Below are 24,825 nucleotides of genomic sequence, written 5' to 3' on the forward strand. Positions count from 1 at the left end.
CAATATATAGTTTATATCAAAGCATCCTTACTTTTATTTTTCTATAAGAGCCACTGTTGACCAGTCAAACATTATAGATTTTCAGTCTTCCAGGGACACCGAAACATCCTTAATCTTTATGTAGCATGTGACACAACAATGCACAAGTATATAAGCAGATCCATCCACAGCAATGTAGATAACAAGCAAAACCACAATAGTTTTACTGCCATGTAAAATATTATATTCCTACACTTAACGTGTTGTGGATTGTAATATTATACACTTACAGAAGACACTTTAAATCTGTAACAACCTCCCTTTAGTTTTAGTGATTCTGTTTTTTCCCTAAATACCCTCTTATGGGATACCTCTACTTGACTAGACTGGTTTACATTGTTCCCAGGGGTCAGCAGCATATTATTCAGAGTCCTTACATGGGTGTTTTGTGAAAGCAGCTCCAATACTCTTACCCGTAATCGATTCATGATTACCGTCACTGGCAAAGGCTCTCCTTTCTGTCCTTTTGAACCTGGAATACCCTGCATTTAAAAATGGAAATATGAAGCACAGTACTTCCTACACTCCAATGCCTCCTACATGGAGTATTTGATTTTTATACATTTAGATGTGCATTAAGACAGACACTAATCAGAACAGAAACAGCAAGGAACACAAAGGACTCCATCTGTAACTCAAAGTCAGCCAACAACACTTGACTGTAATTCAATTTTTAGCATTTTAGTAAGTTAAAAAGTAATATTCAAAAGGAGCCATCTATCACTATATAAAACAATCTGACTTCTGTTTTTAAAGCCTTCTTTCTTTTCTCAAGACTGTACCTACCGGCAAACCGGGAACGCCCATAAATCCTGGCAGTCCAAATTGTCCGGGGTCTCCAGTGGTCCCGTTGCAGCCATCAGCACCAGGTTTCCCTCTTGATCCTGGCTGACCTGGATGACCCTGGTCCAACACAGTGTTCACAGATGACGTTACACAACTCTGGTTAATGTACAGCTCTTGAGGACTCCAGTTACACAGATGCATTTGGTCAGGTGTTGTTAAATATTTTACATGAGGACAATCACTAGAACTTGTTTAAACAGTGTTGTATACCAGGCTCATTTTGTTCTGTGATATCTGAATGTCATTAAGACAACCAAATTCTCCTTTTTAATGTAAATCGCTATTTTGTTTTGTGTCTTCTGTCATGTTGGAGTCAGGACAAGGTTGTCAACCATCCAAAATTTACGGGCAGTCAGTAAAAAAAAAAAAAAAGTCAAATTTTAACAGTCTGTAAACCCACAAATAACAAAAAAAATCTTTGATTTTGGATTGAAGTAAAGGATGGTATCATTTGTATTGCTGTGTAGCTTTTACAATCAGCTCGAATGACATATACCTGCACCTTATGTGATGGCAAAGTATCAAAAGAAGAATGCCAATTAACAATATTGTGCTGAAATTAGTACCCATTCTTCAACCAAGTAGCCAATGCACAGTGAGCTCGGGAGACATCGTCCACCTTGCATTGCTTTTCCCACATGTTTTCTTACACTTTGCCATGAATATTTTGGGTTTGCCACACAGTACTGCAGAATTAAAACATGTTTAAGAAATCAATTGTCTACCGACATTCTGAATGGAATTCTGACTATCAAGCATGCTGTTAAAACAGCACCAGCTTCAGACCAACGAAGCAAATGATCCAGTCTGCAAATGTGCCCATGTCTGGCCATAAGAAGTAAATATGACCTAAAGAAATGTAACTACACAACAATAGCCTATAATGTATTTTATTGTTTCAGATATTTTTTTAAATGACGTCAATAAAAAAATAAAAAAATACTGTAAGTCTATGTCAGTAAAAACAAAATTGCAAGGTTGGCATCCCTAAGACAGGCATACCAGCCTGATTAAGAGAGATGGCTACAATATTTTACTTTTTTTTATCTGACGAAACCCAGAACATGAGGGGTTTCATTCTTAGATTTACCATAAGAACATAATTGGTATTATAAAGCTACAGTACAGTACCTACTATCATATTTACAATAAGTTATGTTAGAAACTTACTAGACTTGCCCAGAATAAACTGAAGTTAGAAGATGACCAGTCTGATTGGCAGTAGGGCAATTGTTTCCAATTGTACCGATGTGTAGGAGTATGCATACCATTGAACTTGACCTCCTATTAAGATCTGTTGCCACAATGATATTAGGTCCATTAAATGTAAATATAAACCAGACATTTTAAATATCAGCTACAACTGAATTTTAAACAACCCGAAGATGGATAATAAAGTGTAACAGAACATTAGGCCATTTGTATGGGAGCTCCCCTCTGTCTTGTTGAGAGCTGTGCTGAAGGAGGTGAGCTGCCAAGCCTCCACAGCAGGGTGGTGAGCATCACCTGCCCCCCCGAGGCAGATGCACTTGCAGAGGTGGTGATGGGGAATAACTGTGGTGCAAAAAGTGCAAGTGATAGTGCCTGACTGTGGGTTTAATAGAAAGCTGGTTGACGATTGGAAAGGGTAGGAGCCCTTGCTCCTGCCCTGTGAACCACACAATGGTAACAAAAATAGCAAGACTTATACTGTCCAAATGATTCTACCGCCTTTACTTTATATCATAGTTTTGTTTTAAAATCAAACTGTTTTTGGTGGATATTTACTGTATGTTTTGAGAGTCTGAATGGTTAAAAAGAGACATAATCCCCTGGTGATTTATCATGGCTGCTCAGGGATTGACCATCAGTATATTTTTTATATGCCAGCTGGGTCACCTCTCTACAGCCTGGACACAAGCATGAGGCCAGACTTGTCTACCATCATATTGCAGGAATACCCGGTGAAGTCAGTCCATTTACTGGCTATTGTTACCAAAATCAACATTTAAAAACCTACCAGAAGTTTTGCAAGCTGTATAATAACTTCAGAAAGCCAATTGACCAAATGGAGGGCCTACTTACAGGAATGCCGTCTGCTCCAGGAAACCCAGGCACACCCGTTACTCCCTTTAAAATAGAGAAAATAGCAGTCAAGCTACATGTAGACCTGTCAAGAGGTCAGTAGAAGTAATTCCACTCAAAAGTCTGACTAGTGCAGTTCAGAAAAAAAGAGCTCCACCCAACACAACAGACCAGTTAATTGGACACGTTCTTGGGTCTGCTCTCAATAATATATGTATGTAATTGTTGTACACTTCAGTTGTAATTGGATTGTCTTTTTGCAAACTTACATAGTGCTGAAAGTGTTAATACTTCTCACCATTCTGTCAAACTAATATAAATCTTATACCATAGCTCCTTTGGGCCCGTGGATCCCCAGTCTTCCTTGGTCACCCTTTTGTCCTTTTTGTCCAGCTAATCCCGGTGGTCCTGGGAATCCGTGGGGTCCACTGGGTCCCTGAGGGCCAAGTAAACCTGGCATACCCTGTAAAAAAATAAACATTTTAAGAAAACTCTAGGGCTACAATGTCCCTTTGGTACTGTGGTCAGAATTGGATACAGAAGTGTGATCTCACCAGTGCATTATACAACCTCATCATAACTTTACAAGAGGTCTTTCTTTTGATGTGCCTGTTACAGTTATACCCCCTCATTTGGTATTTGGATTCCACATGAGATGTACATTTGTTGACATTTGATTTAATTTGCCACTTTTCTGCCCAGTTTTATTATTTTTGGATTTCCTGTGTGGTTCAAAGCATGCCGGCCATTCCCTCAAGCTTTGTCATCTGTAATGACAAGCTTGCTAATTATTCATTGATGTAGATAAGAAACAATAGGGGTCCAAGCACGGAGCCCTGCGGAACCTTACTGGTACATAGCTCCAGCTGGAGGTTTCCCCTCTTACAAGTACTCCCCGTTTCCTATGTTTCACCCAGTTACGTATTCACTTGCATGTACATCTTTGTATTTCCATGCGTCTCTTTGTCAAAGGCCAAGTATATGATGTCATAGGCTCTTTTTTGTCCATCCTTGCAATGACTTCTTCAAGAAGTCTAGAGGTTTGTCAAACTGGTTGTCTCCTATGATGACATTGTTATATACAGTACTGTGCAAAAGTTTTAGGCAGGTGTGAAAAAATGTTGGAAGGTAAGAATGCTTTCAAAAATAGACATGTTAATAGATTATATTTATCAATTAACTAAATGCAAAGTGAGTGAACAGAAGAAACATCTAAATCAAATCCATATTTGGTGTGACCACCCTTTGCCTTCAAAACAGCATCAATTCTTCTAGGTACACTTGCACAAAGTCAGGGATTTTGTAGGCATATAGTCAGGTGCATGATTAAACAATTATACCAAACAGGTGCTAATGATCATCAATTCAATATGTAGGTTGAAACACAATCATTAACTGAAACAGAAACAGCTGTGTAGGAGGAATAAAACTGGGTGAGGAACAGCCAAACTCAAACAAGGTGAGGTTGCTGAAGACAGTTTACTGTCAAAAGTCATACACCATGGCAAGACTGAGCACAGCAACAAGACAAAAGGTAGTTATACTGCATCAGCAAGGTCTCTCCCAGGCAGAAATTTCAAGGCAGACAGGGGTTTCCAGATGTGCTGTCCAAGCTCTTTTGAAGAAGCACAAAGAAACGGACAACGTTGAGGACCGTAGACGCAGTGGTCGGCCAAGGAAACTTACTGCAGCAGATGAAAGACACATCATGCTTACTTCCCTTCACAATCGGAAGATGTCCAGCAGTGCCATCAGCTCAGAATTGGCAGAAAACAGTGGGACCCTGGTACACCCATATACTGTCCGGAGAAGTCTGGTCAGATGTGGCCTTCATGGGAGACTTGCAGCCAAAAAGCCATACCTCCGACGTGGAAACAAGGCCGAGCGACTCAACTATGCACGAAAACACAGGAACTGGGGTGCAGAAAAATGGCAGCAGGTGCTCTGGACTGATGAGTCAAAATTTGAAGTATTTGGCTGTAGCAGAAGGCAGTTTGTTCGCCGAAGGGCTGGAGAGCGGTACATGAATGAGTGTCTGCAGGCAACAGTGAAGCATGGTGGAGGTTCCTTGCAAGTTTGGGGCTGCATTTCTGCAAATTGAGTTGGGGATTTGGTCAGAATTAATGGTCTCCTCAATGCTGAGAAGTACAGGCAGATACTTATCCATCATGCAATACCATCAGGGAGGCATCTGATTGGCCCCAAATTTATTCTACAGCATGACAACGACCCCAAACATACAGCGAAAGTCATTAAGAACTATCTTCAGCGTAAAGAAGATCAAGGAGTCCTGGAAGTGATGGTATGGCCCCCACAGAGCCCTGATCTCAACATCATTGAGTCTGTCTGGGATTACATGAAGAGAGAGAAGCAACTGAGGCTGCCTAAATCCACAGAAGAACTGTGGTTAGTTCTCCAAGATGTTTGGGCCAACCTACCTGCCGAGTTCCTTCAAAAACTGTGTGCAAGTGTACCTAGAAGAATTGATGCTGTTTTGAAGGTAAAGATTGGTCACACCAAATATTGATTTGATGTAGATTTTATTTCTGTTCACTCACTTTGCATTTTGTTAATTGATAAATATAAACTATTAACATGTCTATTTTTGAAAGCATTTTTACTTTACAGCATTTTTTCACACCTGCCTAAAACTTTTGCACAGTACTGTACGTACTCCTCTAGTTTCCCTCTTACGATTGATTCCATAATTTTATATGTTATGGATGTGAGCCTGATGGAGCTGTAGTTTCCTGGTTCAGCCTTATCCCTCTTTTTAAACATGACATCTCCTGTCTTGACTTATTTGTCAACACTCTTTGCCAGCGGCTTGGCAATGAGCTACCTGATTTCTTTAAGCACTATTGGGTGCATGCCACTCGGACCTGGGGGTTTGTTAGTCCTGAGAGCCCCCAGTCCTCTTATTTATATGTTATTCATGATGCTTTGCTTGATGGATCAATTGAACCATGTTGGTGACGTTTGTTTAGTTTGGACTTGTTAGTCGTTGGGATGAATTGGTCCTGTATTTCCAGCATGTCTCTGAACTCTGCTCATCCACCTTCCACGGACTCTCCTTCCAGTGTGTTCTCCCATTTTATGTTGTCCAGGTTTATCCTCAAGCCATCTATTACAGCCACTAGATGGTGCCATATTTCTATTGCCATTTACTAAATGTAAGGTTTCCACTGTGCCCATAAATAACTACAGCACAAAGCAGCTTTAATAGCTTTTTAATATTTAACTTATTGTTTGACAGTGTTTTCAATCGTTTTCTGGATACTCCAGACAAGTTCAAAGCAAGCTCAAAGCCAAGTAAAGACAAATTTAGAGAAACTTTTTTGTGGACAAAGAATCCTCAGTCACATGATCTAATGGGTATGTCACATCTGATGAAATGGTTTGTAAACATGAAGTAAAATGAAAATGTGAAAACAATGTGTAACACTGATATATCCAAAGGTTAAGAGAACTTGGCACTGAAACGGTTAAACTTTAAAATTGACTATATACCAAAACAGTTAGAGCCTAAACCAAAATGTATGGCTCTGTAATGGCTATACTTTATAATGGCTATAGCACCGCCTTAAATTTGACTGAATCCAGGCCTAGGCTACCCAATCTGATTGTTAACAGCCCAGTGAATGTAACATTGTTAAGTCTTATTACATAAGAACATAAGAAAGTTTACAAAAACGAGAGGAGGCCATTCGGCCCATCTTGCTCGTTTGGTTGTTAGTAACTTATTGATCCCAGAATCTCATCAAGCAGCTTCTTGAAGGATCCCAGGGTGTCAGCTTCAACAACATTACTGGGGAGTTGGTTCCAGACCCTCACAATTCTCTGTGTAAAAAAGTGCCTCCTATTTTCTCTTCTGAATGCCCCTTTATCTAATCTCCATTTGTGACCCCTGATCCTTGTTTCTTTTTTCAGGTCGAAAAAGTCCCCTGGGTCGACATTGTCAATACCTTTTAGAATTTTGAATGTTTGAATCAGATCACAGCGTAGTCTTCTTTGTTCAAGACTGAATAGATTCAATTATTTTAGCCTGTCTGCATACAACATGCCTTTTAAACCGGGGATAATTCTGGTCGCTCTTCTTTGCACTCTTTCTGAAGCAGCAATATCCTTTTTGTAACGAGGTGACCAGAACTGAACACAATATTCTAGATGAGGTCTTACTAATGCATTGTAAAGTTTTAACATTACTTCCCTTGATTTAAATTCAACACTTTTCACAATACAGTATATCCAAGCATCTTGTTGGCCTTTTTTATAACTTCCCCACATTGTCTAGATGAAGACATTTCTGAGTCAACATAAACTCCTAGGTCTTTTTCATAGATTCCTTCTTCAATTTCCTTCTTCAATTTAGCCACTTTCCAATTGGCAAAGTATGTACCTTTGTATAAATTCTATGTAGTTGAAAGACATGAAACACATGTATTGTGTTTCAAAAGACTTACTATGTTTGTCAAAACAATTAAAATATTTTTGAAAATATAAAGCACTTCATTGGACTTCTAGTACATAAATGAGTGCCAGTTGTTCTGAAACTATACACTTGAGTGAAACTATAGCAAATTATTCCAGATGCTTGAAGCTAAAATATTTAAGATAAACCCTAGACAGATAATAAACACTGGTCTTGAAAAAAAGAAAACAAGAAAACAGCTAACAGCTAACATACTATAAGACAATCACTATGTTACAATTACAAAACATCTACTCTATTTAAATGGATACGTGAACAAAAAAAAGTTAATTCAGCACTGTTATCATTCTTTTCTGTTTTTAATTTTTATACCTGAGTTTGTATGCCAAACAATTCCACTTGAATAGACCCCATTACCCAAGCCGGGCATTGCTGAAGTTCCTAAAATCAGTAGAAACAGGTGCTTCTTGAAAAGCTGCCATTCATAATCTCATCAAGAAAAAGGAAATCCCAGTGACGCAACATCTAGTTATCACAGAGGTGCCATGTACAGTATGGAGCAGCAGGTGCAGTGATTAAAGTACAGTATGTTAGGATCAGATCCGCTTCTTTCTTTCTTTCTTTCTTTCTTTCTTTCTTTCTTTCTTTCTTTCTTTCTTTCTTATTTTTGTGTATACAGATTGGCATGCATCATTACTCTGTGTGTTACTTCTTGTTGATGTAGCAAATTTTTTGTCGTGTTTTAATGAAGCAAACTAATGACTCGAAGGAAGAGGGAGTGTGAGTGTCTGGCAGCACATAGAGTAGCATGCCCTTCATTATTGAGCAGCAATTAAAGAAAACCTGGAGCTGTGCTTTCCTTTTGCTGGGAGTAACTGCAGCGAGGTCATTCCAATTGATAACACTGCTGTTTAGGTCATGAAGGGCCCTTTGTAAACCAAAGTTATGAAAACCACTTATCTCTAACAGGGCATGTGATTCTCTTTAAAGAGAACGTAGCTTCAAAATACATTCTCAGCGTGTCTTACTGTCCCCTTTCTGTGAAGTTTGCAGTCATTCGGAGTGACTCATACTACACCTACTCAGATATTGTTTTGTTTTCCTTTTTTGATGTGATCGGTGTTCAGGTTCTTTTACCCCAGGTAAGGGGCTGCTCTTCAGCTCTACTACCTGTCACAGAGATATGTTACAAATGTTGTCCTATTCGTAAACTCCAGCACACAGTCCTCAGCTGCGTATTATAAGCAATGCAATCAGAAACTTGATCCAAAATAGTTGATCACTAGTTGACTCTTACATCTATAAACACACTTTGTTTGATCTAGCCTTTGTAAGGTGACCATATGGCTCTGTGTTCAGCTGGACAGTTTGGGACAGTTCTGGCTTTTAAACTCACAACCCAATGCATTCTGGTAGGTGTAGTCCTACTTCCCTTAAAGGAAAGAATGGTACCTGAGACAGGTAAAATGTACCAGACTGCATTGGGTTGTCAGTTGAAAAGCCTGAACTTTCCCAAACACTGAACACAGAGCCATAACCTTTAGCCTTTGTTACACAGGTCTACAGCAGGCACTTTGGCACAGGCTGACACATAAAAGAAAATGCACTGAATATGAGCCAGAACGATTGCAAACATCCTAACAAGGTAAGGGCGAGATTAAACTAAATGAGGAAAATGTCATTTGAAGACACTTATTCTTGGATGTGATTTTGTCTTTAATGGTAGTTGAGCTGTTAAGGCGCTATACAAAATAAATTTGATTGAACTGCTAGGTTGATTTATATGTGCCACTGTCAGTCCAGCTCTTAGTTACAATTAAGTCCTAAATTAGTCAACTGACCAATTTAGCACCTGGTTGGAATAACAACTTGGGCTGGAATGGATCTCAAGGGCTAAAGTTGTAGACCACTGATTTAGAACAACTGAATTGCCTGCAATGTTATCTGACTCTTTGGCCTCGTTAAACCTTCTTTATGGCACTGTGCCATCTTTTGCATGAATCAAACCATTTATTTCCTTCTAAAATGTTAAATATCAAAATAACACAATACATCTGAAATTAAAAGGGTTAGAGTCTAATTATTACTTACACATCCAAATGCACTTATTTACAATGGCAGGGTTTCTGCCCGGCCACAAATACTAAATGTGTGTTATACTACCTGTTTACTACCTGTTTAAACCTTAATAACAAGATGTTTGCACACTCATGGGATACATTAAACGGAATGCCACTACTATTGTCTCAAGTGATCACATCCGACACTGGGAATGCCGTCTTCCATAACTGCTGGAGATATTATTACCTCTACTGTGGTTTATGGTTGTGTGTGCAATAGCGGAAGAGCAGAGTTCCGCACTGTGTTGCATCTGGTTGGATATGTTACACCTGGGGCTTCTGATTTTCGGTTTTAACCGATAAAAACCGATAAAACACCCTCGATACAAAAAAAAAGATATGAAATCGGTGTATAGCCAATAAACACCGGAAGAAACGATGGAAATGGTTACTCAATTCATGATGAGCATCCCTTTCCCATTAAAAAAACAAAAACCTACTACTAAAAAAAACTAAAACAAACTACCTTTCCCAGTGCAGCTAGGCAATGTCCCTCCTTCCTGACTCGTATCTATCATTGATTTGTTCTGAATACATAAACCCACCACAACTACTGAGTGGCAGCACATTCCTACATTTTTATTGGAGACTCCGCTTGTGAGATTTAAAACGAAATTACAATTAGGAATGAAGGCTTGTTCACAGGATTTAAAGCTGTATTACAGTTAAGAGACAGATAATTTAAAACACAATTGCAAACTGTGGTGAAATGTAAAAAAAATGCCTACACAGAAAAAACCCAGAAGAATGTGCCTGTGACCATAGGGATTTCGTTGTGGAAGACAGCAAAGGAAAGAAGGTCCAACTTAAGTGTGCAAGTACTGTCGAGTTACTACGATACTTATTTTGACAAAAAAAAGCAAAAAACATCCAAGCATTTTGGAAAGTAACTGAAAACAATAATTTCATACAGTATATAAAAAGCGAAAGCCCTGAAAAAAAAAAAAGATTTACATAAAACTCGAAAACAGCTAAAAATAAGCACTGAAAAATGAAATTAATAAAAACCGAAAAACAGAAGCCCTAGTTATAACATTCTATAAACCAATAGCCATAAAAGTTTTATTGCGTTCGACAGGCCTGTTATGACTGGTTTCCCTCCAAGGCCCAGCAAAAGTTGAGGCTGAAATCCGACCTGCACTCAAGGGAGTATCTGAGGTTAATTAAAATATTATGGAAGTTTTCTTTTCTATTTCCTAAAACAAACACACGTTTCCACAGTTACGAATGCGTAACAAAAGTGTCCCGTGAGTAGAAATGGGCTTGCAAGATCAGCAGCAAGCCTTTTAACAGAAAAGTTAGGAAGTATACAAGGCTTTCTATATTTTAAACTATAAAAAACATGCATGTACCTCCATTTGTGGTTCTCCATACATTAAATTATTCTAGGGTACAGTACGTATCGGTGAATGCAAAGGAGGGGTGTGTAACTCCTGAGAACTTGTCTGATGATACTAAAAATGCCCATTTGATGGTCTTGATGGCTCATTTTTTTTGTGTGTGTGTGTGTGTCAGATAACCTTGACAAATAATGTAGGTATCATTTTAACCTTTTAAACGCAAGCCTAATTTTGCCTTGTTTTGCCTGTTTGAATGTTATCCCTTCTAACTCCTGTTCTGTAAGGATTACAAGCATGTAACACACATCAGATGAAAGGCCACAAGATTCTCTTTCTCGCTAGAAAAATGTATTCACTGACAAACACACAGTTATTGATATAAAAACTATCCCCCAAACAAAAATGCATAACAAAAAAATCCTCATTTATTTTGTTACTCAAGAGAACAAAAGACCCCAAGGACCAAATTACACTGCAAAATAAAACTTTTATTGCTTCTGAGCATAAGTGCTAAATTTGGTGTGAAACGGACAAACAATAACAAAGTTATGGCATTGGCAACCTTGACACATATTTTCGTTTTTTTAATGTTTCCAAACAAAAACAACAATTTATGAAAAAATAAACAGAACTAGGAACAACTGAACCGGGCATATGTGATATCATTAGAAAGCCTTTTAGAGGTACTTTAACCGATTTGATGTGCAATGCAGCACTGCACTATTGAATGTATTGGATGGTGAGTTTCTGCAGAAACCTCACATCCGGGCATGTGTCCAGGATAATAAAAAGAAGGATTATACTGGCAGGCCCAGTATAATATTATACGAGTGAAAAGGGTTAAAGCTTATTTCAAGGGTTTTCCCATAAAACAAACAAAGTTTTACAAATAATTTACGTAAGTCAAGGAGTCAAGTAGCAATTTCTTTTATCAAAACACATGCAACAGGTTTTATACATTTAACTGTTGATAACAAGTTTTATTTTCATTTGCTCATCTGCTTTTTTCATGAAGGGCGCTGCAATTGCGAACAGTAATCATTGCCCTGCTACAAGTGAAAAATTGAAACAAATCAACCAATGCAAGCCTTTTGACTGAACCAATGCCCTCTAAAATGTTCTGTGTGTGAACACAGCCTTAGTTTCGAAAGGGTTTCCTTCACTAATTAGGGAGCAGGCTTTTTCTGAAAAGAAAAAATGTTCTGGGTGTGTTTTAACTCTGACCTTACTTCCTAACATTGCCCCAGACATTAGGTATAATCTGGGAGCAATTAGACATGGAGCTGGGGAGCGAGGTCACAGCCAAACACATCCCAGCATCAGCACTGTTACACTCAGCATGCAAGCCTGAGGATGTGAAGGGTGTGGTCCTGCTAATGGGCTGTATCTGTGGATGTTAAAGATACAAGGGTCCTGCTCAAAGAGTAGGGATAGTAAACCCCAGGGGCTGTCTGAATTCCCTCAGCTACATTTCACTTCCCCACACACAGTCTGGCAAACGAGCCTATTTGGAAACAAGAATGCATGCTCTACGTTCAAGCAACTAATTTGCTGACCTAGTTGTTGTGGTATTTTAAAGCTGAACAGTTTAAATATCCGATTTATTGCAAAATGCAAGCTGGATGGAGAAAGCTTCCAGAAATTTCATAACAACAATGGGCTTTGAGAAAAAACAAGAAAAAAACTGGGCAATTATGAGCAATGTGTAGGAGTATTTCTCAAGCAGTGAAACATCTGTCTTAAAAATTTACGAATGCAGCGTGTCAGAGCTGGAGACCCCAGTGGGAACATCTGTTCTGTTTTAAGTAACCATGCCTGGCCTACCTTGTGGGAAAAAATGCTCATGATTACTTTAATCTCTGTTGAAAACTGACATTGCTGTTCTTGCCAAAGTGCTTTCTAACCCCCCTTTTTCATTTTCTTTTTTAAAATCCTTTTTCTTTTAGCTTTCTAGTAATTTAATAGATGTATCCCCGGTTTAACTAGAGCGTTTACCATATGTAAAACACTCACAAAGACAAGCACCTGATCTGGGGACTCTATACATCTTGCTCAACCACTGGGTTGTCAATACAAAGTATTTGCCTGAACTCAGTGGACATATACATACGAGTTCAGTGTCCTGTCTTAATATAGAAAACCTGCATTCAAAAACACGCCCTAAGATGCACTGGAAATAAGATAATTAGTAATTTTGTAATCTTCCAACAACAATGGCTGAAACAGGGATATTTAATCAAACCCAGAATAGACAGCCATAGATGCCGGGTTTGTAACATTTTTGGTGGTGCCCAGGGGCCAGGGGCCAGATTCCGCTATACTTGGGAGAAAATAATCTCTTTAAAAGCCTTATTTTAAACATGAAAATGTAACATTTTCAGTAAACATGCTGGCATAATACCATCTGGTTGTGCCCATGCAGCAGGGATGCATTATTAACAAGTTAACATTCTCATGACTTGTCAGGCATTATTTCGCTACTGTGGAAATTTAATCAAGCAGCACTGAAAAAAAAAAACCTTTCTTTTTGCTTGTTTCAGTTAAACAGAAACAGGCCGCTAAAACACTGGAGCACAGAACAGTACCTGTAGCTATCAGGATGCAGTTTTCTGATTAGAAATGTTACTTTAGCTGGAGAACAGTCTGTTGATACTTAAATACTTGCCAAACCTGGTCCCCAGTGTCTTTTGGTTTACGTTCCAACTGAGCTCTCAATTACTTTACTAAACCCTTAATTGAACTAATAATTTGCTTAATTAGACCTTTTTAATTGTTCACAGCTCCTACACTAGGTTGCAGATTTCAAGTTACTTATAACATTTTATAGTTAACTTGAAATCTCCAGCTGTTTAAGACTGAGAACAATTAAAAAGGTCTAATGTACTGTACCCTATTTTACAACAGGTTTTGGGCTAGTATGCCAGTTTTTCGTTGAGTATGGTATACTACAAAGTGGTATGTAATTCAGTATGTTAACGTAACATTATTCATCAGGTTTCATTCGACTTTATGAAGCAAAATTAGTTAATTCTATAGTGCCATGCAAAACTTTTGGCCAGCGCTATATGTAATGTTCATAACCATTGCAAAAACCTATATTCTGAGCTACAATGAAGAAAAAATACCAAATGGATTATTAAACAACACATAGATTTGAAGAAGCCTCTATTCAGGAATACCAAGATATTTAGGAAGCAGGGATGTGAGAAAGGGAAGGTTGTTCTGCCTTTATTCATGCGTCCCAATACTTTTTGGAGAGTAGTTTAAAAATACTGAATAATTGACCATGTACGTTAGTATTGGCTGCAAACTATTTCACATGTTAAATTATTTCTTTAGACCTTGAATCTAGCTACAATAGTTTCTTTTTGCCAAATTACTATAATGTTTCCAAATGGCTGTGATCTCATTGAGGATTGCTTCACAATCAAATGTACTGTTCACTTCAAAAAGCACCTTTATTTAACAGCTTGTCTAACGTTAAAGGAGCAACATTCAATAAGGGATGCTCCTTTGTATCTTTTTCTTTCTTTCAAAAAACTATTTTTTTGAATGTTATTTGACTGGTCTCGACAAAAAGCTACAGTAATGGGCCACGCTGATAAAGTATTGCATAGCATGCACAAGGCAGACTTCATTGTCTTTACTGGTGTACTAATGCCAAAAATAAACATAATAAATAGAAAGATCCATTGTTATAAAAGCAAACGAAACACCTTATATTGCTTCTCCTTCTATAGGAATGCCATGTCTGTATATTGTATAATATAACAACATAGTTAGGCTTGCTACTTTTCAATATTAATCGGTAAAGCTCGTTAAACGTCGAATTCCCAAAAAATATGAGTTTGACTGAAATAAATTTATATAGGATAAACATTGGTAAAACCACTAGCTATTTTTTTTTTCTTACCAAAAATAATCATTTCTCTGTTCCGCTCTGAATGGCTAGGGGGTCGCTGCCAGTCATCTCAGTGGTCTGTTAGTACTGTAGTTTCACTGTCGCTGTCACTTTCACCCTATTCTGACATCGTTGACTGAAGCAGCGCTAGAATGCTCTCATTTGTTTAAATGACTGTCAATCATCAAGACCTGCACTGACTGTGCACTTTCATTTGCCAGCTACAGCGCCTACTTTGAAATTAGCAGGTTAAGGTCTAGGTAAGCTTTTGCTAGAGGTATACGGTGACAGTTACTGGTTTTATTTGAAAATGGTGTGCAAGAGGAAAACACTTAATGAATATTGTGCACAATACCCTGACAGACAGCTGAAGTCTCAGCAGCAGGACGAAGCGGGCCCGTCTGCCTTCCAGTGACTCTGAGTCCAGCTGTGCTGAAGCAGGAGAGGGGGAGCTCAGACTCTGAATAATAAGTGCAAGTTAGTTCTGTTCAACTATCTAATGTTTTGTTCTGTGCATATTTTTACTTGTAAATTTATGCTATAAAAGTCTGTGTATGCTGCATTTTCTACAGTTTATTTGAGAACATTTTTAAATTTGTGTATAATCTTTATCTTTACAAGGTATAGCGCCGCTGTAACCAAACATTATTTCAATTAGAATGTTGGTAACCATGGTTTTGTTGCATGTTAAATATGATAAAGGGGTTTCAATAAATGAGACGTTTCTCAATGGAATAAAAAGTCTGTGTTTTTTTTTTAAAGCATAAAGGTCTATTTCACCCATGCTCTGCTTGAATTGAAAAATAAAGATCGAAACAAAACGGTAAATTCTTTCTAAAATAAACGTTGATATTAATCGTTGATTTGGCAAAAAAATAAAAAAGCGAACAGTAGCAAGCTTAAACATAGTACAGAGTCTGTATATACTGTGAACCTCAGCACAGCTTAGACTCCAGCCTCCAGAAACTGTCCTTTACCTTCAAAGGGCATGTCTAGATTGCCTAGATTAAAAAATTGATCTAGACCTGTACTTTCAAAATAGCAGTAGCAATAGAAATAATAATAATAATAATAATAATAATAATAATAATAATAATAATAATAATAATAATAATAATAATAATAATAATAATAATAATAATAATAATAATAATGACTGTAACCACTTAATTATATCAGGGCAGCAGTGTGGAGTAGTGGTTAGGGCTCTGGACTCTTGACCGGAGGGTCGTGGGTTCAATCCCAGGTAGGGGGACACTGCTGCTGTACCCTTGAGCAAGGTACTTTACCTAGATTGCTCCAGTAAAAACCCAACTGTATAAATGGGTAATTGTATGTAAAAATAATGTGATATCTTGTAACAATTGTAAGTCGCCCTGGATAAGGGTGTCTGCTAAGAAATAAATAATAATAATATATAAATTTGATTTTAAGTTCATATTAAAAATGCTTGGTAATCTATAATACTGCTATGAGATGCAATTTATAATTACCTTATTTAAACTGCTTTTTGAACTATACATTGCCATGGAATAGACTTTTATACTGTATATTTCCTTGTCAAACTTAATACTTTATGCATAATCAGCTAAAGAGTACTTTTGTTGGAATCTGTTGACTCCAATTGGTCATGGCATTATAGACAGTTAGTAGATGGACTATACATGGACAAAACCCGGTCCACAGGCCAATTTCTTAGACTATGTTCAGTCCATTTACTGTATGGTGGAAATAGTGTGGTGGGCAGCAGTGTGGAGTAGTGGTTAGGGCTCTGGACTCTTGACCGGAGGGTTGTGGGTTCAATCCCCAGTGGTGGACACTGCTGTTGTACCCTTGAGCAAGGTACTTTACCTAGATTGCTCCAGTAAAAACCCAACTGTATAAATGGGTAATTGTATGTGAAATAATGTATAATGTGATATCTTGTAACAATTGTAAGTCGCCCTGGATAAGGGCGTCTGCTAAGAAATAAATAATAATAAATAGAGCTATGATTGTCTGAATCCTTCGCCTCCATTTCTATCCACCCCCTTTTCATTGCCTACAAAAAGGACTGTCCATTCACAGCAAGTTTACTTTTATATGATTATTCCAGATCATTTACTGTCCGTTATTCACATGTTTCTATGTTCTGCTTTCAGAAATCGGTTCCAAATGGTAGTCTGTGAGCTGAAATTACTTTTGTTACACAAAACCTCTCCATAGGACCATTAGTTTACACCAGGGGTGAAATTCTCAACAAAAAAAGTGCAGACACTCACATGCACAGCCGGGTGTAAACATTTTAAAAATGAATACAATTTGAGTGCCAATGAATAAATACTTTCAAAATGTACATATATTGGTACACAAAACATTTATAAATACAAAATAAGTCTTAAAAATAACTGATAATTTATAACCAATTCACCATAAACAAAGAAGCTGAAAATACTGAAAGCTTTGTATCCTCTGCTTGTATCACTCAGTCATGTACTGTAATATGACACTTAAGTTAAACCTTAAATGACAAGCATTAAGAAATATTACACTGTGCGGTAACTGCTGTAGATAGGGGGTTTTGTTTCAAGATATCCTAAAAAAGGGATGATGTTATAAAAATGGTATAAAATAAACAACTGTGCTATGAAAAAATGATACAAAAAGGTCTAAGTCAAACAATGCACAATAGGGGCTAAAATACCCTTCAAAGGTACTATGTAACAGGCACTAGTACGACTACTAAAGATGTACCTTTTAATCTCCATAGTATTCAATTAAATCATCCCCATACTTTTCACGCAAATTCTGGCAATGTGGTAAATCGATGCAAGGCAAAATGCGTTATGATAATTATTTCAAATATTTATCAACTATGTAATTTATGGTGAACACTGATGTGGATTTTTGCTTTCAAGTTCATGCGCAGCAATGTTTGTTTAGAATATTTCAGATAGTTTATCTGCCACACTAAAGAAAATAATTATTACTTCATAATAATGATAATTACTCCATACTGCTGTTTTCACGTTGCACTGCTAAAGTCTTCTCTCGTTGATCAACGAATGAGCACTGACACAAATCGAAATGGGTGGAGATTTGTGACTCATGCCGAAATGAAATCTGATCAGAATGAAAGCTCAGCCAATCAACATGCAGTGATTATACTGACGTTAATGGTGGCCAATAGCAGCTAACAGAAACAGAAGCAGTATGAGGAAACAGAATGCAAGCAGCACGAACTGTGTTGAATGAAAGCACATTTGAGAAACGTTGCACTAGTGGACTGTGTGAGTGGATGGAATGCATCCCGCTTGGATGAAAAGCAGATTAAATAAGTCCCGGTACCCAGTACCGGCATCAAAATAAGTCCCGGTATAAAGTACCGGCAGAATTTCATCCCTGGCACCCCCTCTCAGACTAACCACACAAAGGAGCCTAAAAACACAGTGGAAAGACGTATAATTCTGATACAGAAAAGTGGGTGAAATTTGTAACAAAATATTTCTTTCCAAAGTAAAAATGTATCCTGGCAGCTTGACAGCACTTCCTTTCCCATAGACTGAAACACATTTGTACATCGGCTTTCAATAAAAAAAAAACAGGCAATAAATAATAACAAATGCAGGTGCCAGAATTAGGCAGCTTGATGCAATTTAATTACATGTTCTTCTACTAAAATTGCTGGTGTTCACAAACTATTTAAGTGAACTTTAATTTCCTCAAGTTTCCAAATTCTGCAATGGACTGCTGTGTTGAAGTCTGTGCTAGTTATTATACTACTTCCTCTCCCAGTCTCCTCTGCAGTTTCTGCCATGCATTGACAAGTTATTGCATAACAGCATTCAGGTTTGTGTATTTTTTAACTGTGACACAAGTGTTTAATGATCTTTGTTTTTCCAAAGCCTGACGGCAAAACAAACAGTAAACAATAACGATAGAAAGTAATACAGTGGCGTGTATTACTTTACTTATAATCCCCGGCTTTGACCCGCAACCAAAAAAGTCCCATTCTTTATACACCCACACATAACACAAAACACACACAAGTCCTTTAGTGAGTGAATTAGTGCTCGTGGTGCAAATACAGTTCTTTGTGAAATAAGTGGTGATGTTGTCCGGTTTGGTGCTGGCCTTTGGCGACAGCTCCGGATTGTGTTAGCTGTCTAAACAACGAACAAACAGGTTTTAACAAGACATTACAAACAAACAAAACGTTTTTCACCGTTCTCCTTTTTAGGCTTTCTTTAACCAATTACAAAAGGAACAGATCACTTCACTACGTCCCCTTTTTATACCCTCACTCAACACCCCTTGGTTAACGAGCGCATCCGCGGATACCACGCCGTTTCCCGTCGGGGTCATTGAGTTTGTGTACCGTAGCTTCGACCCCTTTCTAGATGGCCGACTTTCACCTAACCCTGGGAATAAACTGTCATGCTATTTAGTCCAGGGTACTCTGTTCCCTTTATACAGCACCCTCGCAGGTCGGGAGGGGGATCTAACACCAGGAATCATTCGATCTCTGTCACAAAGACATGTTAGGGTAATACAGTAGTTGGCCTCTTCCGGTCTATTCATTCAATTACAGTAAGTGTACAGCACAGCAATGATTAGAGGGGATTACTGATTTTTATAAACTTCAGTGAATTGTGCTGAGAATAATTCTGCATTTTTTAATGTCTTTGTTACTTACATGACTTGTTTGTCTGAGCCAAATTCTCATAAATGACTGCTTCTTTTCATGCCAGATTCTCATAAACAACAGCGTTTTATGCTATAGCAGGTTATCAATCTGATGGGTAAAAATAGACTAGCTTTGGGACTTACAAAGTACAGTGAGTTGTTTTTCTTCAGTTATTGCTCATGCTCCTATACATGCTCTTATTCATTAAAACCGCCTGCCTTTTAGAATCTAGATTGGATAGAAGCCACCAAGATGTACATTCCTTGTAATAAAATAGACAATGTGGAAACCCCAACTATAAACCAGCCGGGAATACCAAACCCACATCTTACTAACCATAAAGCACTTTCTCACAGTCTGTGTTTTGCATCGTTATGAGTCTTATTTATCTTGAGCCAGGCCAAACAAAGTAACAGGAATGGCAATATCAGCTACACACTGGAGTGGAAACCTCAGGCCATTCTCCAAGCTGTGAGCAAATAGAATGTTTATGGGCCAGGCACTTCTGACTCAATCATTTTTGAACGAGTTCCCAATTGATCAGCTACCATTTAGCTTATTTACAGAATGAGCTAAATAAACTCAGATCAGAAATTTTCCTAATTTCTACTTTCCTAATTGAAAGTGATACTGTGACAGGAGCCATGATAGATCGCTCTTCCTTTACACATTTTAAATTATGTTATCTGTGTAGTCTATAATGCCTTTCTTCTGTAAATTGAATTGAATAAAAGGTTTAAACAGCGCCTATCGGTGGATAAAGCCTGCTTTCCATGTGCACTAATAAATGATCACTTTAATGCGTGCACTAAAATTAATATCCTTTAGTAAATACCATGTAAATACAGCTCAAATACATCCGCATGTATTACAATAAAAATCACATATTCATTCTGATTACCATAGTGTAAAGCACTAAATTTAGTGCATGCCATAATATGCCAAGTATAGTACATGATAATTAATAAAATTGCAATAGTAAATACGGAAATCGTGAACGTGCACACTAATTGCAATTATCACGCACCATAAAGTTTAGCGTCCTTTTGTAATTGAGGCCCAAGGTTTTAAAAGCAGTTAAGAAATCCTACGTTTGAAAATTAGCCTGTATCTTGTACTCCTATCATACATGGAAAACATTAAGAAGCACTGAAGTAAAACAACAAGATGTGAAGTAGACAAACTTGGCTAAATGGCTTCACTACCTCAGAATTTATCATTGAGTGTCCAATGAAATACACCCAGTCAGTTAACTGAACAGAGCAGTCTTCTCTTACTCACGGTATCAGTGAAGCACATGGCTGTGTGGCTGCAACTGCATTTACTCAACTTTCTCTGCCAAGTGTTGAAATCATGTGCGTAAGATGAGGTCAATTTTTTGTTTAATGTCAGTTGCTTCCTTCTGCTGCAGGCTAGTTTCTTTAAAAGGTGACTCCGTATTCCCATTACTTGTAATCAACACAATGTTACCTAGCTTTCAAACTGAGCTTACATGCAGAGCAGTTCCAGATACGCAATAAAAGTCATATTCTGTTTTCTTAGTGAACATGGATGACCCTGGCACAGATTGCTGTATATTCACATATTGCTCCAATTATTGCAGTCACACTGCTACTGATTACTGTAAAAAAAAAACTAAAAAAAAACTAAAGCACCCTGTGGTGCCCAGTACTTTAAATGCTATGTTTTTCAGAATTACCCTGGGACTTCATGTGAACTGATCCCAGCTGTTGCTACCACTCTATTGGTTCCAGTCTGCATTTTCAGATTAATTGCCTAATTAAACTGGTCAGGAGTTTCACAGACAGGCATTGGGATTTTAAATATACCCCAGGGCAGTGGTAGGTAGACACTTTAGACTGCGTTCACACAGTTTGCCTATAGTTACATACAAACATTGAGATAAAATGACTATGAGAAACATTCTGCTGGTTTATGCTGCTGGTGGTAGGGCATTTGTTTTAGTTTTGGCAGTCACTATTGCCGAAACCCATATTCGGGATAAGACTATATATGAAGAACGAATATCTTTTCAGGGATATCAAGATATTTAGTAAACAAGGGGTTTGATTAGGATTAAATAAGTAAATGCTCGATACTTCTAAGAGATGGCAGCATTTCTGGGAACACGGTTCATATGAGGAGGTGTATTATTATCTATTCAGGGACATAAAGACATGTAGTAAGCAAGACTTCTGAGTCAGGGAAAAATGGACAACACATGGCCCTCCTCCAAGCCCCACAAATCAGCAGGGTTTGTCCAAAACCCTTTTCAGGAAGAGGAGTTTACAAGGAGGTAAATAAATATTCACAATTTTAATAATCGACAATTCATGTGTATCATGACACCATACAAGTAAAACAACCCTTATAAACCTGACCCATACTTTTGAAATACAGCTACGATATAGCTACTGGTATTGGTTTTCCACAGGGGTTGTGGGCGGCACACACTTTATACAACACCACATAAAACCTTATATAGAGTATTATCTTTTGCATCTGTCCATATGAGAATATTGTGAGATGAATCAGAGCTGGCCCACATACAGTATTATGAGAAAATATCCTGTTTTGACCCTTAAACCTAAAAATAAACAAAAAAATGAAAAAAAAGACAAAACGCAGACGTTTTAGATCTTGTAAATCTGGATGGGAAAGTATTTATTTCCGCGACCCTTCAGTAAAAGATTTGTGTGTCATGAGAGAGAAAATCTAGGAAATGCTAAGTAACCCTGAGTGTTTGGGTGATACTTGGGACACTGTATTAATAACTGACAACAGTCTAAGAATGTACACATCTTTTGGGGCTTTCTAGGATGTCCCAACAACAGTTTCTATCAGAAAAATTGATTCTTGATTATAAAATCATGATTGAATTACTTTGAGTTAACATAGCAACCTTAGCATCAGCAGTGAGAACATTTCTAGTTTATTTTCATTTTACACACTTTTCACATGAACACTGGCAGATGTTCTGTTTCACAGAAATGCTTTTGAATATTTTGACAAATGTAACCTTTATAAAAAGTTTACTGTGGTAAACTGTGGTAAAAGCATAACAAATGGCATGATAAAGCATGGCAAATGCATGGTAAACTGCAAAATGATCATGCAAATGTACCATAGTAAATGTCAAACAACAAGTACAGTATATTAACAGAAAAGGCAGTCTTTTGGCACATTTCAATTTTAGGCTTGTCCCAGGCATCTTTGTCCTTTTGTCCATGTTAGCTCCTTGTGAATATCATTGTCTGCTGATATTGTGCTGACCAAGTGAACAAAACATGATTTCACAGCCAAACAATTCTTAATAACTTGGATGTACTATCCTCATAAAGCATGATATCATTGCCTAGTCTTTTGTATTTCCTAAAACCCTTAAAACAAGACAGCTAATCATTTTTTTCATTCATTAGCTGTCATGTCTTAGATAAGATTCAAGGAACTAATGAGTTAAGCAGTTATTCAGCAATTGTTTTTCTTGGGCCTGTTTTCTGAATGTCTTCCTTGACTGGTAAATGTCAATATCCCTTGGTAGCTACAAGGAGCCAAGCTTCAGGATTCCCACTAGTCTTCAACTCAATGTTTGTCCAAAGACATGTTTGGCTCAGGAGGAACATGGAAATAAATTGTTTTAAGTAAAAATCTAAATGTTTTAATTTTTTTTGCTTTACTAAAGGTCATTGTAATAGTTGGCTGACTTTGAACTAGAGGGCACCAAAAACAATGGCATTTTATTTGTCAAACAACCCATTTGTCAAAATGTATTTCATACAAAAATCTCAGTTTTCCCAACAAATGTGTTTCTCAAACAGCATTTTTTTTTTTACAAATAGATACATTTCCTTTCTGTGCACCTCTTTTCTGTGTGTGAGACACAAAAGAAGTGTCGCATACACTAAAAAGGGTTGTAAACAATAAACAATACTAAACTATTGTAAAAAAATATTTTATTTTTTTTCCTAAATAGTAATTTGCAGAAACCCCACAAGTCATGCAAAACATTTAGTGATGCTCCATTGACAGGCAGCGATATTAAACCTTTTAATTTAAAATCAGTCTTTGAATTCCCCTTGTTCAGTTACAAGGTTGGGTGTTTGTGTAGATGTTTCCATCTCCAATAACCTACAATCATCCTTCAGCTAAACTAAAACCAGCAGCAAAGTAATTACAAATCCATTGAGCTGTAACAACAGGTCAACCAAACCCGTTTGTGTGCTTGCGTGCATATTCAGTGAAAAGCACACTCACGTTGTTCATATACATCCCTGTAGCATGGGTCTAAAGTTTATCGGCATTGGCTATCTTCTACAGGCTAGTCAAATCGATGTCCTAAACCATGAGCAGTTTTACAATAAACGAGAATTGTTTTCCTGAGATTGCTTAAACATTGCACCTGCTAGTTATCTCATTGACTAGGAATGAGGGTCAAAACATAAAGACAGCTCTATATCTAAACAAATGCATATCCATGATCTAAAGGTTTCCAGCTGTGTTATATATATATATATATATATATATATATATATATATATATATATATAATCTGTATGGTATGGTTTGAATTACTGTTTGCAAATTTTACCTGTTTGGCAAGGAATGGATCCTTTATAGATGGTTTAAAATTACCTTTTTAAAAACGTTAATAAAAAGGCCATATTCTCTATATCTGTAATAAGCCTCTTTCAAATTTTGTAACATTTGGGAATTATTTACTTTATGAGAAATTAAGAAAATCCGGGGTCCCCAAAGGCTTCCCTAATAAGAACATAAGAACATAAGAAAGTTTACAAACGAGAGGAGGCCATTCAGCCCATCTTGCTCGTTTGGTTGTTAGTAGCTTATTGATCCCAGAATCTCATCAAGCAGCTTCTTGAAGGATCCCAGGGTGTCAGCTTCAACAACATTACTGGGGAGTTGGCACCACTGAATCATGCAACAGTGGTTTGAATCCTGCGTTGGAAAAGCATCCAGGGATAGCTGAAGCTAGGGTTAGGGATGTAGCTAGCGTTAAGGTTGAAGCTAGGGTGAGGGTTGGAGGTAGGGTTAGGGTTAGGGATGTGGCTAATGTTAAGGCTGAAGCTAGTGTTAGGGCTGGAGGTAGGCTTAGTTAGGGGTAGGGTTAGGGATGTAGCTTAAATTGAAGTTAGGGTTAGGGTTAGGGTGAAGATTAGGGTTGGAGCTACAGTAAGGGTTGAAGCAAGGGTTAGCCTTATAGATTGGGCAAGGGTTAGGGTTGGATGTAGGATATTTTGATTGATATGATTATTACAGTAGAAAATATGATAGGTAAGGTCTAATTACAAATTTGATTACAAACTGTAATGTATTCCCATCCCTACAGACTGCAAAACTGGATTTTTTCCCCCTGCATGAGTTAAAGGTTACATATTTTCTTACACGATGTGATGTCA

The 24,825-nt window shown here is 37.6% G+C and overlaps 1 protein-coding gene across 3 annotated transcripts in view; it reads right to left on the reverse strand.

Moving 5' to 3' along the window:
• LOC117405640 (collagen alpha-2(IV) chain-like) overlaps positions 1-24,825 on the reverse strand; it is a 101,136-nt gene that overhangs the window by 32,379 nt on the left and 43,932 nt on the right. For all 3 annotated transcript variants that reach the window (XM_034008842.3, XM_034008841.3, XM_059029919.1), the window contains exons 5-8: positions 3,278-3,412; positions 2,950-2,994; positions 826-942; positions 453-521 (exon numbers count right to left, since the gene is read on the reverse strand). In XM_034008842.3, coding sequence (XP_033864733.3) covers positions 453-521; positions 826-942; positions 2,950-2,994; positions 3,278-3,412 — 366 coding nt within the window. The remainder of the gene's footprint in view (positions 1-452; positions 522-825; positions 943-2,949; positions 2,995-3,277; positions 3,413-24,825) is intronic.

This window comes from Acipenser ruthenus, chromosome 9 (genome assembly GCF_902713425.1).
Source record: "Acipenser ruthenus chromosome 9, fAciRut3.2 maternal haplotype, whole genome shotgun sequence".
NCBI lineage: Eukaryota > Metazoa > Chordata > Actinopteri > Acipenseriformes > Acipenseridae > Acipenser > Acipenser ruthenus.